The sequence below is a fragment of the Centroberyx affinis genome, unplaced genomic scaffold, assembly GCF_046629955.1.
Source record: "Centroberyx affinis isolate AG114_WGS23_722 - 3 ecotype Tasmania unplaced genomic scaffold, CSIRO-AGI_Caff_v1 ptg000652l_1, whole genome shotgun sequence".
Classification (NCBI taxonomy): domain Eukaryota; kingdom Metazoa; phylum Chordata; class Actinopteri; order Beryciformes; family Berycidae; genus Centroberyx; species Centroberyx affinis.
Genome location: NW_027279278.1, coordinates 130,328 through 143,560, shown reverse-complemented (window position 1 = coordinate 143,560; position 13,233 = coordinate 130,328). Strand labels below are relative to the sequence as shown.

At 46.4% G+C, this 13,233-nt stretch overlaps 1 protein-coding gene across 2 annotated transcripts; it reads left to right on the top strand.

The window, feature by feature from the left end:
* The first annotated feature begins 1,405 nt into the window (after positions 1-1,405).
* On the top strand, positions 1,406-5,217 carry LOC139643775 (Krueppel-like factor 2). Of its 2 annotated transcripts, none has more exons than XM_071519041.1 (3): positions 1,406-1,431; positions 2,701-3,683; positions 3,845-5,217. In XM_071519041.1, exons 1-3 carry the CDS (start codon positions 1,406-1,408, stop codon positions 4,018-4,020), a joined length of 1,185 nt encoding a protein of 394 aa, XP_071375142.1. In that variant the 3' UTR covers positions 4,021-5,217. The 2 variants fall into 2 exon arrangements, with proteins under 2 accessions (XP_071375142.1, XP_071375141.1); XM_071519040.1 differs by lacking the exon at positions 1,406-1,431 and adding an exon at positions 1,785-2,234 and having other exon boundaries at positions 2,678-3,683.
* The last annotated feature ends 8,016 nt before the right edge of the window (positions 5,218-13,233 follow it).

Here is a 13,233-nt window from a genome sequence, read left to right as displayed (position 1 = left end):
CAGCAGTCAGACTTCATACTGAAGTAGAGCAGAGTGAAGTGAAGAGAGAGAAAAAGCGATCAGGTTAGATGAGCCTTAATAAACACCAGTATAAAACTTTATTACCAGCAGGTTTATTTCTGTGGTTGTTGACTTGATGGCACTGAAATCTCCTTTTTTTTTTTTTTATTTGAGCTGCAATGAAGATGGATTAGTCATTAACGCCCTCTGTGATAACTGTGTGTATGTGTTATGTAACACAGGGCTAACATGCATGGCATTAGTGTCCATTATGAAATAGAGGGGTAGACTGAGGGAAACTGCTGTTTCACAGAGATAAAGTCATGTAAGGTTCAAAGCAACAGAAACAAACTCATCACACCTGCCTGCCATTGAGTGGATGCTGTCACCTTATAGGCAATATGGAATAATTCATGTTGTAATTCGTTAGAAATTTAAGAGGAAAAACACATTTACTGCTATTTTATGAATCAAATTAACAAATTTGCAAAATTAACAAAAATGCAACATCCAATCTCAGTTTGTCAGTTGTGCTCCAGTCAACTGAGCAGCATTCTCTTTTTCAGGGCCGCCCACTTGCACACTCATTCTGTCACTGGGGGCTTCCTAGTTCAACCACAGTTTTCTACTGTAGGCCACTAGCAGTTGGGGTTCAGTGCCTTGCTCTATGGCACCTCAACAGTAGGCTACTTGTTGAGGTGTTACTCATTCACTTTCCCCATCCACATTTTTCCCCGGGGGGGGGCTTTGAACCAGCAACCTTCCAGTCTGCCTCTCTCACCTGCAGACTCCGCTCACTCCTATAAAACCGTCCATAAAGGAATGCTGGGGGAGGAGGGGGGGGGGCGTTTGCTTGTTGACATTACCGTCTCGGTCGATACCAGCGTGAATAGCAGGCTCCTCTCATTGAGAAAGCCGCCCTATTAACACCTGAATGAGGCTGCACGGTGCGTTTTTGAAGTGGAGGGTGGGAAAAGCAGCCGTGGAGTAGCTGGCGCCTGGTGGCTGAAGCCTGCAGCAGAGCGCAGCTACAGAATATTACGGGGGTTACCGATGGAGCGGAGGGGGGGGGGGAATGGATAAATAATGAGTTTACCGCGCGGAGGAATTGCTTGATCGTAGTCCATACGGAGGTACGGACGCACGCACAAGCGCTCTCTCTGCCTTCCCCTGTGTGCTTGTGTGTGTGTGTGTGTGTGTGTGTGTGAGAGAGAGAGAGAGAGAGAGAGAGAGAGAGAGAGAGCGCTGTCATGCGTCTACAAAACAGCCTGACAAACTTTTTTATTTACTGACAAGAACTGTAGTTGTCATGCGCGGATGGTCAACAAACAAAGTAATAAATAAATACATGAATGAATAAATAAATAAATAAATACGGAGAGTCATTTCATAACACACGGTAACTATGGAAAGAATGCATTTCTCATGTGCGTAAAAGCGCACCGTGCCCAAATGCGTAATGCCCATGGCACCGCCAGCATCTCTGCCTGTTCATCTAAAGCGTGCGGTGCCTTTTCGGTATCGTTTCCCTCTTTTTGTTTTTTCATCATGTCCCAACAATGTGTTAATTGCTTATTATGTCTTTTGGTGGTGGTGGTGGTGGTGGAGGGGGGGGGGGCGGTCTCTCTCTCTCTCTCTCTCTCTCTCTCCCTCTCTCTCTGACCTGCTCCAGTACCAGTTGTCGGACAGGTTTGGCAGATCGAGGGGCGGGTTCTCCCTGCGTCTTCCCCCGAAAAGGTTTAAGTAGCTGCCCGCAGCGGAGGAGAGACAGCATTCAGCACCAGTCCTCCTCTGACTCCCTCTCTCTCTCTCTCTCTCACTCACTCTGTCTCGCAGGGAAACTCTGCCTTTTATACCGAGGCTAAATTTAGGGGGGCCGGCCGGTGCGTAGAGTCCCCATCCTGGACGCGCTTCCTTCCCCCAGCCTCGCATTGGTCCACTTTCTCCAGCGAACAATATTTATAAGAAAAGCGACTCCTACCCGCCGTACAGCTGCACATGACTCTGGAGCAGAAGCTCATCAGACGGCAGGAGAAGCGTAGTTCTCTATAGCTTCTTCTGGGAACAGGACGGACTCTGGTGATTTCTTTGAAAAACAGAAAAGGCTTCTTCTTTTGAATATTTAGGACTACCAACTTTTTTTTATTTCACAACGTATGGAAATGGCCTTGAGTGGGACCATTTTACCATCAATCTCTACATTTGCCAACCAAAAGGAGAAATGCTGGGAAGATGTAAGTATTCTGCTTATGTATTTACACTTTGTTTTACGCACAGCTGGGAGTTCAGGAGACCCAAACATTTTTTTTTATACATTTTTATCACATAAACTAGGCTATACTGTAGCCTTGGTATCAGTCTGTCATATCAGAACACATACAAAGTGTCTGCTGGTCCTTGAAAAGTTTTGAATTGTTTTGCATGGAATTATCTAACTTTCAAGGCTGTTGCTCTCCATGTCTAAAATATGGTTTCAGTGATATTCAATATGCAGTTTTTTCTCTCTGGTTGCGCTGTTTCATACTTTACTGTTTTGTGTGTTTTGGGGTAAAATTGGTCTAAACTGTTATTTGAGCTGGCATTCATAAGATACTTTAAAGTCTGAAAGTCTTAAGTCTTATTTGAGCTGCAGTCACATGTGAAACTAACTTATTCTTCTCTCCCGTCTTCGCTCCAGAGGTGGAAGGGCGACATGGGCAGCGTTGTTCCCGGCATGGACAGCGGCTGCCTGGGCAGAAAAGACGACGAGGACCTGTCTAAGTTATTGGATCTGGAGTTTATTCTCGCGAACACCACCGGCACTGACAGCGCGCCGGCCCCCGGGACAGGGGCCGAGTCTTACCGGCTGCAGGAGTCCGGGCCGTCCGTGTATCACCAGCAGTCCGCGGCCGGCTACACCTCTGTGGACATGAGCAGCCCTCCCCCGCCTTACAACAACAGCCTGATGGCGGAGCTCCTGCGCTCCGACGTGGACCCCAGCTTCTGCTCGAGCCCCGGCATCCAGGGCCGATTCCTGGTCAGCACGTCGCCTTTCCCCGCCGCGCAGGATTTATTCCCGGAGCAGCAGACCATCAAAGTGGAGCCCCCCTCCTCTTTGGACTCCTACGGGCCCGTGATGGGTCTGGTGCCTCAGAGCTGCACCAAAATCAAGCACGAGGGCAGCGTCTCGTGCATGATGTCGTTCGAGCAGCAGCCGCGGCTGGCCAACTCCCCGCAGGCTGCGGTCGGCAGCATGACGCCGCCGCTCAGCCCGGACGACCTGATGAGCTCCGAGTGCCACCAGCCCCAGATGTGCCCGTCGGCCTCCCTGACGTTCCCGCAGAGCTTCCACCCCCACCATCCCCACCACCACCACCACCGCGCCTCCCCCGGGGGATTCCCCCTCCCGCACGCCGGGATGCAGCTCCCTTTCCACCACCACCAGTTCCCCGGTATGTACGGCGAGGACGCGGCCATGGGCATGCAGCAGCCGCAGCAGCAGCAGCAGCAGCAGCAGCCGGCCGGCCAGCGCGTCCTGCTCACCCCGCCCTCCTCCCCGCTGGAGATGATGGACACCAAGCCGAAGAGGGGTCGCCGGTCCTGGCCGAGGAAACGAACGGCGACGCACACCTGCACTTTCGCCGGCTGTGGGAAGACGTACACCAAGAGTTCCCACCTGAAGGCGCACCACCGGACGCACACCGGTAAGCCCTTCACTTTGAAGATACACATCTAATATGTCATTTTCTCAAGGCTTTATGTAATAATATGTAGCATCCCGACTGTATGAATTATTATAGCGTAAGGGAATTCCTGTATGTTTTCAAGTTCCTCACCATTGTGCGTTTTTTTTGTGTCCCCGCAGGAGAGAAACCGTACCACTGCAGCTGGGAGGGCTGCGGCTGGAAGTTCGCCCGCTCCGACGAGCTCACACGTCACTTCCGCAAGCACACGGGTCACCGGCCGTTCCAGTGTCACCTGTGCGAGCGCGCCTTTTCCCGCTCCGACCACCTCGCTCTCCACATGAAGCGACACATGTGAGGAAAACCCACAAAAAACGGACAAAAAAGAAGAAAAGGACTTCTATGCACAGCAGCATAACCCCCATCCCCAATGACAAAGACTGTAGTAATCCTATGATGAACCTTAGAAGGATGCTATGCAATTATCATATCAGACCTATGAGTCCCTATGAGGAATATTATAGGAATGTTATAGTGATTACAGCCTAAACAAAAGCCATAAAATACCATAAGGTCACTATAAAGTCACTAGTGAGCACAGCAGACATACTATAAGTCCCTATAGGAATATTATAGGTATATTATGGTGATTTTTCGTTTGGGCAAAACCAGCATCAGGAAGAGATGCCCTCCAAATATGGTTTTGTAAAAAAAAAAAATTGTGTCTATTTAAATGTTATTTTTTCAGTGACAAACAAACCGTGACCACAAAACCAAAAACCCAGTCATTTGACAGAAACAGTTGAATTCTGTTCAGACAAAAGTTTGTTTTTTAAAGAAAATATGTAGCTGGTACTACTTCTTTATGGAATTCTGTTTGTACAAACCAAAAAAAAAAAAAGGTGCATTCCACTCAACATGCCAGGCAGGACCTATAAGCACACGCCACTGAAGCAACTGGAAGCCGACAATCCTTTGAAGAGCAATGATTTTTTTTTTTTTTTTTTTTTAAACACAATGTATTTTCACCATTAGTGCCTTCTATAACGTATTATTACACATCTTACGAGTGCCATATTCTCCACTGGCTAAAAAAAAAAAAGACAATCAAAGTTTATTCTGTGTGTTATAGCGTCAAAAGTGTAAAACAGCACATGAAATAAGCTTCGAGACAATGTTTTGTTCTAAAACTGCCTTTCAGTCTTTTTCCTCCTTGAAGGCTTGAATTGAATGTTCTTGTCTGTGAGTGCATCTGTCTGTCTGTCTGTCTGTCTGTCTGTCTGTCTGTCTCATAGCATTTGAAGTCAGGGTCTTAAAGAAACGACAAAAAAAAAACAACAAACAAAAACAACAAAACTCGGAAGTCTCACAGAGTGCATGCCATCTCAACGCGACGTGATTGTCAAAGGGCTACACTTTTTTTTTTTAGTCTTTGGCGTTAAGACTTGTTTGTTCGTGTCTTGTGTTACATGTACTGCCTTGTAAATAGGAATCTGTTTTTTTATATAATGTAAATAGTTTATTTTAATGTACATATTAAACTAATTGAACAACATGGTTTGTGACTCCTGAGCATGACTGGGGAAGGGGTTAATTGGGGTTGGTTTGATGTGAACGCACACACACACACACACACACACACACACACATACACACTCAGAGTTTCACACCACCTACTCACTTATTCACCCGCTCACCTTGAATTCACCCTAAAACACAGGGAAACAAAAGCAGTGATTTATCTGTAGACGAGCCATCTTACCATCCTATCTTCCTATGCCACCCCACTCCCCACACACACACACACACACACACACACACGCGAAACCCTTTCCTCGTCCAGCCCGGGAACACACGCAGCAAACGTCTTGCAGTGTGCAGAGCAATGCTTTCCAGCTGCGACGGAGCCGCCGCCAGAGAAGCTGCGGCGGGTCGCCTATAAATACACAAACATTACATTGACATAATTACAGAGGCTGGATATAGATATGGAGGCTGCGTCAGGGCATAGGGGCGAACCGCAGAAGGAGTGGGAGGGGAAGAGAGGGGGCGAGGGGGGGGTGGGGGGGTATGGAGAAAGAGAAAACCCTGTCTCGAATAAACTCCAAAAAAAACAAAACAAAACAAAACAAAAACAAAAAAAGACCTGCCCCGGGGGATGAAGGAAAGTTCAAAACTCTGCTTGAACCGGCTGAGAGGTCAAGCGTCTCGGAGGAGCGTTTTCGAGGCAGGAGGCGCACCTTAGGGTCGATGTGTGTGAGGTAAACTAGTGGAATGTATGTATCTATCTATTCTTAAAAGACATGATCTGCCACATTCTTCTTCTCTTTGTTGCGGTGACATTTTCGGTGCCAAGCGGTGTCAAGCGCTGTGACGTCTTGGATTGTCTGTGGATGCAGTTTGAGTTTCTCTTTCCCTTGTCTGTTCAGCCTTTGGTGGCTATCGCTGCTCATGCTAACTACCCAGTTCTTCTTCTTCTGCTTATTCCGAACAAACTGGAAAATGCACCTAAAATGCATCACTTTATGTGCTGCAGAGGGGGTTTTTTTTCCCAGGAAAGAGCTACCAGACACCGGCTGTTTAGATCAGACAAGGAAAAGCTGTCATGAACTGGATATAGGCTGAATCACTATTATGTCACATTAAGCAACCATTTATTTATATGAAAATGATTATTACTTTGTTGAAGAATGAGAGGCAAGTCAGAAGACAGAGAAAAGAGGGAGGGAAAGAGATAGAAAGAGATGATAGAGGGAAGACACTTATTGTAAGTTGCTTTGAATGCTTTGAATGTAAATAATGTAATGCAAGACAGAGAGAGAGAAGAGAGAAGGTCTAGAAGTTGGATTCTGGTCACCTGACTCGCATTCCAACACAGTAAAGATCTCATTGGCTTCTGCATCAAGCAGAAGTGGAGCTAATGATGTTGCTCTGCACTTTGCAAGAATGTGTGAAAACAAAAGAGGGCGAAGGAAAGAGGAGTGTGCAAAAGGGGCTGAGGAGCAAAGGCGGATGAGAGAGAGAGAGAGAGACAGAGAGAGAGAGAGAGCAAACACACACCCTTCTCTGTCTGAGCTGTACCATCTGCCATGCCATCGACCACTACAGTTTCAGTGTGGTTTACTACAGTAAAACCAATAGAGTTAGACTAATATAGGTTTTTGAGGGCCGATACTGATACCAATATTTTTGTATTAAAGCTGCCTGTAGCCTGTATTGTCTGCCATTTTAATGCCCAAGAAAACCCCCACATTTCAAGTGTTCAGTGTTTCCCAGCAATTTTATACTTGCTTTTACTGTTCACTGTCACCCCTCGGGTTCAACCGATGTAGGTTTTTGAAGGCCGATACCGATATTGTTTGATCGAAGCTGCCGATAGCTAATATTTTTTGCCGATATTCAATATCTTAACTGCAGGTTTGACCTTTTCTATGCCTCAAAAATAAAAAAAAAAATGAGTACTAAGTGTTTCCCCCTGAATTTGATTGTTTTTCCAGGTGGAAAAGCCTCTGAGACACCACACCTAGTCAAATGCAGTGATACATTACTGCATTACTGATCTAAAGAATTAATTGACAAAAAAAAAAGAGACAAATGGAGGAACCTCGGGCAACTTGCCTCTAACACTGAAGCAGTCAGAAGGCCCCTGTGTCTATTTTTGGCCAGGTCACGCATCTCCATGTCATCTACATCTACAGGGTGGCCCATGCCAGCGCTGAGAAAAGAGGAACCCCCCCCCGCCTCTATCATTAGCACATTTACTCAAGTGAAAAATCAAACATTTTCATTTCACTTTTCTCTGCTCCCTACAGCAGGGTGTGTCACTATAGGTACCACTGCTGAGCGTGGGAAGCTTGAACCGTGACCCAAGAGGGGTCAGATGGTTTACATGTTGGTTTATGTGTTCTCTCACCCGTGCAACCGTGTGTGTGTGTGTGTGTGTGTGTGTGTGTGTGTGTGTGTGTGTATACAACAACTAGAAGTGAGTTTTATGACCGTGTTGACATCGCCGTGGCTGCCCGAATGGATGCAGGCGGTCAGACGGTGGTGAAAAAAGGAAAAACTTCCGCACTCTGTCTGCTGAACTTTGCTATTAGAGCGTCTTTATTAGGAACAATGTGTTGCTACTGAGACCTTCATCAGGTTCTTTAAGGTCTCAGTACTGAAACCTGGACAGTTCCTTTCTTCATTTGCCAACCATGGTCTTCTAGCAGCTGTAACCACAGAACTTGAATAATAGAACGGCCCTTCCACTGTTTGCCATGGTAATTTGGCTAGTACAGCATAAAATGCCATTGTAGAATTTTAAGGGTTAGTTGCTATGGTGACAACACAAGTCTGGGCATTAAGGCCGTAAGGTGTGTCACACCTGCTTGGGAACTGTGCAGATGAGTCTGTTAGCAAACTGTCAAAACTCAACTGAAAGCTAACGTTAGTGACGAGGCTAACGTAGCTTTATCAAAGACTATACTTCTCTCTCTAGAGCTCTTCTAGTCTAAATCTGCATATTAGCAAACCGATCTGGTAAGCATCATCAAACAGGTTCCTTTAACTTAATATAACCCCTTAAATGCTATAAACTAACGTAGCTCAAGCCTACCTGTAGTGGAGAAGAAAAGTTAGCATTCGCTAACTTCAAACAGCTAAAGGACATGGGCTGAAACAGATTAACTAGAACCTCTCTAACTGTGCACACATGTGAAAACTTTTGACCCACTGAAAACGACAGCAGCAGCTTGTAAAAGAGCTCCACCTAGTGGAGGCATGAGTGACAACTCTGCAGTGCCAGTTTTCCACTGCTTTGGTTCTTGCTGCAAATCCTCTCACCTCATACGGAAGCTAGCCCAACTGTACACATAAAAATGGCCGCTCTGACCATCCAGGAACATTGATTTGGAAAGACAATTCTATCCATTCAAGAGCTGTGGCTGCCACATTGTATTCAAGTGTGCAAAAGCTCCACTATTTTTTGTTTTTTTTACTATTTTTGATGGCAAATCAAGTCCAAGGAGTTAATTCACGCAGTAAGCAGATGAACCAAACTAGTTACAAAGAGCACCAGATTTCCTCTCCCAGTCTCCCTCTGCGTTATATTGCTTTATCTCTCTATATGAGCGCACACCATAAACTCCTCCCTGTTTGACATTACATCAGTGAACATTTACAGAGCCTGCTCCGTCCCCCCCTGCTGTTTTACAGCTGAACTCGCTTGATCGAGATACCAAAACAGGTTGAGAGGTTTTTTATTCGGTTCCCCGATCGCAGACGAACCGGTCCGAACACACAGGACTTTTTCCATAGAGGCTCGGACTTAGAGTTCATATGTTTTTCAACGGCATGAACTCAACCTCAAATCCATAAGTTGGGAGCTCGTTTTCCTCACAAACTGAATTTCCTCATCCCTCCTAACCATCCGTCCGAGGCAGAGCTTTCCCAGCCCGCCGCCATCATCAGGAAGAGGCTGTAAACACGCTCAGGTGCTCTTGTGCAACGGTTTATCACGGGGGAGGGGGAGGGAGGGGGGTAGGGACTCCCCATTCCTGAGTATTTAACAGCATATTCTATTCCAACTCCTGCAGGACCGCAACATAAAACAGCCATAAAACTGTAAGTGTGTGGAGAAGAGCTGGAGGGAGGGAGGGAGGAGGGGAAAACTGATACCGGGAAGGTGGAGAACAGTGTTTCCCACCTCCAGGATTTTCAGACTTTTTCCTTTGGAACTAACACTATTAAGCTTATTTTAAAAGCTGCTTGACCCATCCTGACCTTCCATTGGTCGGGAAAATATTGGCGTATAATCCGATCAAATGTTTGAAATGATATCTGGGCTTGGAAAGAGGATGCAACTATTTTAACGGAGGCTAAAGGTTGCAGTGTCCCAAACCCATACGGCAAAATGCAGAATTCTCAAATTTCCATATCAACAGAAATTTGCTGATGCTGTACTGGGAACGCTGAGTTGTGAAAAATGTAACTGAATCTTGGCTCGGAAGTCTTCAGGCTCTTCAGCTTCCTGCCAAAAGATTAGCAGCGAAGAATGAAGAGGATTCACAGCGAGGGGGGGGAATCATTTAATTGGATGAGGGCTTTGTTATCCACTTTCCAGCGAATTTCAAGCGATCCTTATCACGCGTCTGGTAAACGGGAGGCATCAGCTTTATTGGGAACGGTCTTATCTGGGTGGATTCCCAGAGCCCGAGGGCTGTCCCGCTGCTCTGAAGGAGGGGAAATAGGGGGATTTGGATGGGAAGAGGATGCCATCTGCTGGGACGACGGCTCCACTGTGGGTGCCTGTCTGCTGGGAAACAACCCGGAGCGCAGACTTTCAGTGTCGCAGCATCTCACCACATCACCGGTGACCTTTTTGTTGATGCATTTCGAAAGTGATTCATCATGAATGTGCGGCAATTTCTCATCTTTCTTTTGGTCGTTCCTCCCATTACCCCCCCCCCCCCCCCCCCCCGCCCCCTGCAGCTGCAGCGGTACGGAGGTGTTGCGTTGCTTCACTGTATGCCTCCGAGAGTATAAGGGGGGGGGGGGGGGGGTGAGGAGGAGGTGGAGGGGGTGGAAGAGTAAGAGGGATAACATAAAAGAGAGGGGAGGAGGGAAGATATGGCTGCCTGCCCAGCTAAACACGTTAATTATGTATTATGCAGTTTATCTAGGGGCACATGGTACACACACACACACACACACACACACACACACATCACCACAACCACAGCTCCTTCCTTCCTCCCATCTCCCCAAATTCTTCACCTCTTTCTCCCCCCCTGCTCCCACTTCATATCTCCATCTCCCTTCAGCTGTTAGTCCTCCCATCCATCCCTCCATCCCTCCATCCTCCTCTGCCTCCGTTCATCCTTCCTTCCCACTTCAGATCAGATCCGCCAGGCTGCACTGACAACTGGTTTGAATTAACTAAAGTCACAAGAGATTCCCTTTTTTATGTGTGTGTGTGTGTGTGTGTGATTTCACATGAATAGCCACCTCACTGTCTAGTCTGGTTTCAGCCCAGTCACCCAACTGGTTTCTGTCAGTCTCTAAAATTGCAAACAGAGCCAGTTCTGGTCCTTCTTGGTGCTTCAGGGCTGCGACTACCTACAACTACCTAACCCTCCCACACACACACACACACACACACACACACACTCCCCCACAGGCATCAGGTTGTCATGGGAAGGGGGGGGGGGGGGGGCAGTAGTTGTAATGGGTCCCTATGTAAGGGCCTCGCAGGTAGAGGCTCATTCCACAGAGCAGATCTCTTTACTGATTGGCCTAATGGCTACAGAGTAGAGCAAATGGCCCTTGGCGCGTATTTGGCATGTGTGTTGGGGGGCGGGGGGGTTGAAACAAATGTTTTTGTCAATTCAGAATGTCACCAAGTGAATTGAATTAGTTTGCAGCCAAAGACAGTAAAGGATAATTGAATACAGGCTGTTTACCTGACTGGAAGACTGGATTTACATTAAAAAAAAAAAAGTCTGATGTTCTGACCGCACTGCACGCGCCTCCGATCGGATCGGTCCGTTTCCGTGTAAACAGATGGAATCACATGTCAGATTTGCATATCTCATACATATCTCATACAGATCTGATATTTGGGAGATGTGAGATCAGGTTTTCACAGCGCTGGCGGGGAAAAGCAGGGCTAGCGTTAAAAGAAAAAAGGCTGCTGTCTCCCTTCATTATCACCAAATACTGCAAGTCAGCTGTAACTGACTCTCATTGAGCAATGTTATGACACCAGTAATAAAGTGAAAAGTAGTCAACCTCATTACTATGAGAGCTACAGATCCATACTTACTAAATCCATATTTTTGACTTTGACCTGCACCAGCTCTGCCACTCAACTCCATTGGCAACTAGGTCAAAAACAGGATTTCTTATTTCACACTTTTTTATCACACTGATTTAATACAGATCATCACATGTAATGGCGAGGGTTCGACTGATATATGGGGCTGATATTGTCCTTTTATTAAAACTCAGATATGATCCAGTCAGTGTGGCCCGCCTCTGATGTCAGCCTGCATATGTGTGTGTGTGTGTGCTCACGGTCCTCGGGGGAGTAAGGGATATCCCGCTGTTTCCAGGAATTCTCCCTCTACGAAGTGTGTGTGTGTGTATTGGGGGTGGGGGGTGGGGGGGTATTGGCTCTGTCTTTTCCTGTTGAAAACACTGCAGCAGAAACATGTAACTGGACTGATGTGACTGAAAGTGAAAGCACACGGGTTGGAGCCGTGTAACGTGTTCAATTCTCCCTGGCAGGGCGAAAATGCTCTGTTGCTACAATGTGATGTTAAGCAGCTGATAGAGAAAAGCCTAAATGTGAACGTAAACCTAGAAGAAGAAAAAGGTAATGTAGTGGAAATGTCTCCAAAGAAAAGAGTCAAAGCTAGAAAAGGAGACGGAGAGGGAGAGAGAGAGATATTGTGCTATCGGTGAGGCGAAACCAGAGTTTATCCTCCAATTCTCTCTTGACCCGAATTCCCAGTTAAAAGCCAATAGCCTTTTCATTTCCTCCTCTCCATTACCATAGGGTAAACACAAACCTACCTAGGAATTTCCTGTTATTCCATACGGAGACAGTTAGCATTCGCTAACACAGCGGATTGCTTGGGTTTCAGCTAATATGTCCAGCAATGGCCGCTTTGTTTGCACAGCATTAATTTCACACTACACAGCTGTATCCTTGAAATATAGCTGAGTGTAATTCGCTGCACATTGCGGCCGTCTGGGAGGGTTGGGGCTGTTACTGGAGGCCTTTCTGGAGCTCGTTGGAGCTTTCTGCGAGGCCTCGTCCACCTGAGAGACTGTCCATGGACATGTGGTCTGTCCAGCCTGGTGTTTACGCCCGAACCCGACAGGTCAGGCTCAATTTCTCATGTAAAAGGTGCTACTTGTAGCATTTTAGCACCCATAAATTATTGTCACATTCATTTTGAGGCCTTAGTATGTTTACCATAAACATGGCAGCCTACTACTGGCCTCTACTCTGCATTTTACAGTGTGTGACACCGGGTCGGATATGGCGGGAAATCTGCTGGATTGCTTTACAGCACATAGTGAGACTGCTTTATGGCACGAATGACACTCAATAGAACTTGTTCTGGATGTCCGCAGAAAATACATCTGCTCTGACAGTCACCTTTAAGACAAATGGTCCTTTTTAAATGATAGTACAGGTAACTCATGTCATTGGTTGAGAAAATGACAAAACCAGACTGGAAATAATTTAGAGATATTGATTGATGATCTTTGTTAAGTTGGGACATGTTAATAAATACTGACCAACTGATTATCCTAGACAATAGGACTTCCACATACAGTGTGAATCCTCAGATTGAGTGGTACAGGGTATCTGCAGGTTTCAGCCAAATAGACTTTTTTTGTTTAATGCTACATGGAACTGAATTTAAGACCAATTTAAGAACCAAATTAAAGAAACAAACCTGACCAGCCTATTTCTGACTGACCGTAGCTATTGTTATGAAACTGTAGTGTATGGATGTGTGCTTTCTGATGGCAGTGACTGATATACAGTATGTGCAGTATAGTCTTTTACCTT

What these genes read in the sequence shown, in the direction of transcription:
- LOC139643775 (XM_071519040.1), top strand. Translation starts at nt 2,157, where the DNA reads ATGGAAATGGCCTTGAGTGGGACCATTTTACCATCAATCTCTACATTT. An exon ending in AGGAGAAATGCTGGGAAGAT is followed by an intron (nt 2,235 to 2,677) that starts GTAAGTATTCTG and finishes TCTTCGCTCCAG; the next exon opens with AGGTGGAAGGGCGACATGGG. An exon ending in GCACCACCGGACGCACACCG is followed by an intron (nt 3,684 to 3,844) that starts GTAAGCCCTTCA and finishes GTGTCCCCGCAG; the next exon opens with GAGAGAAACCGTACCACTGC.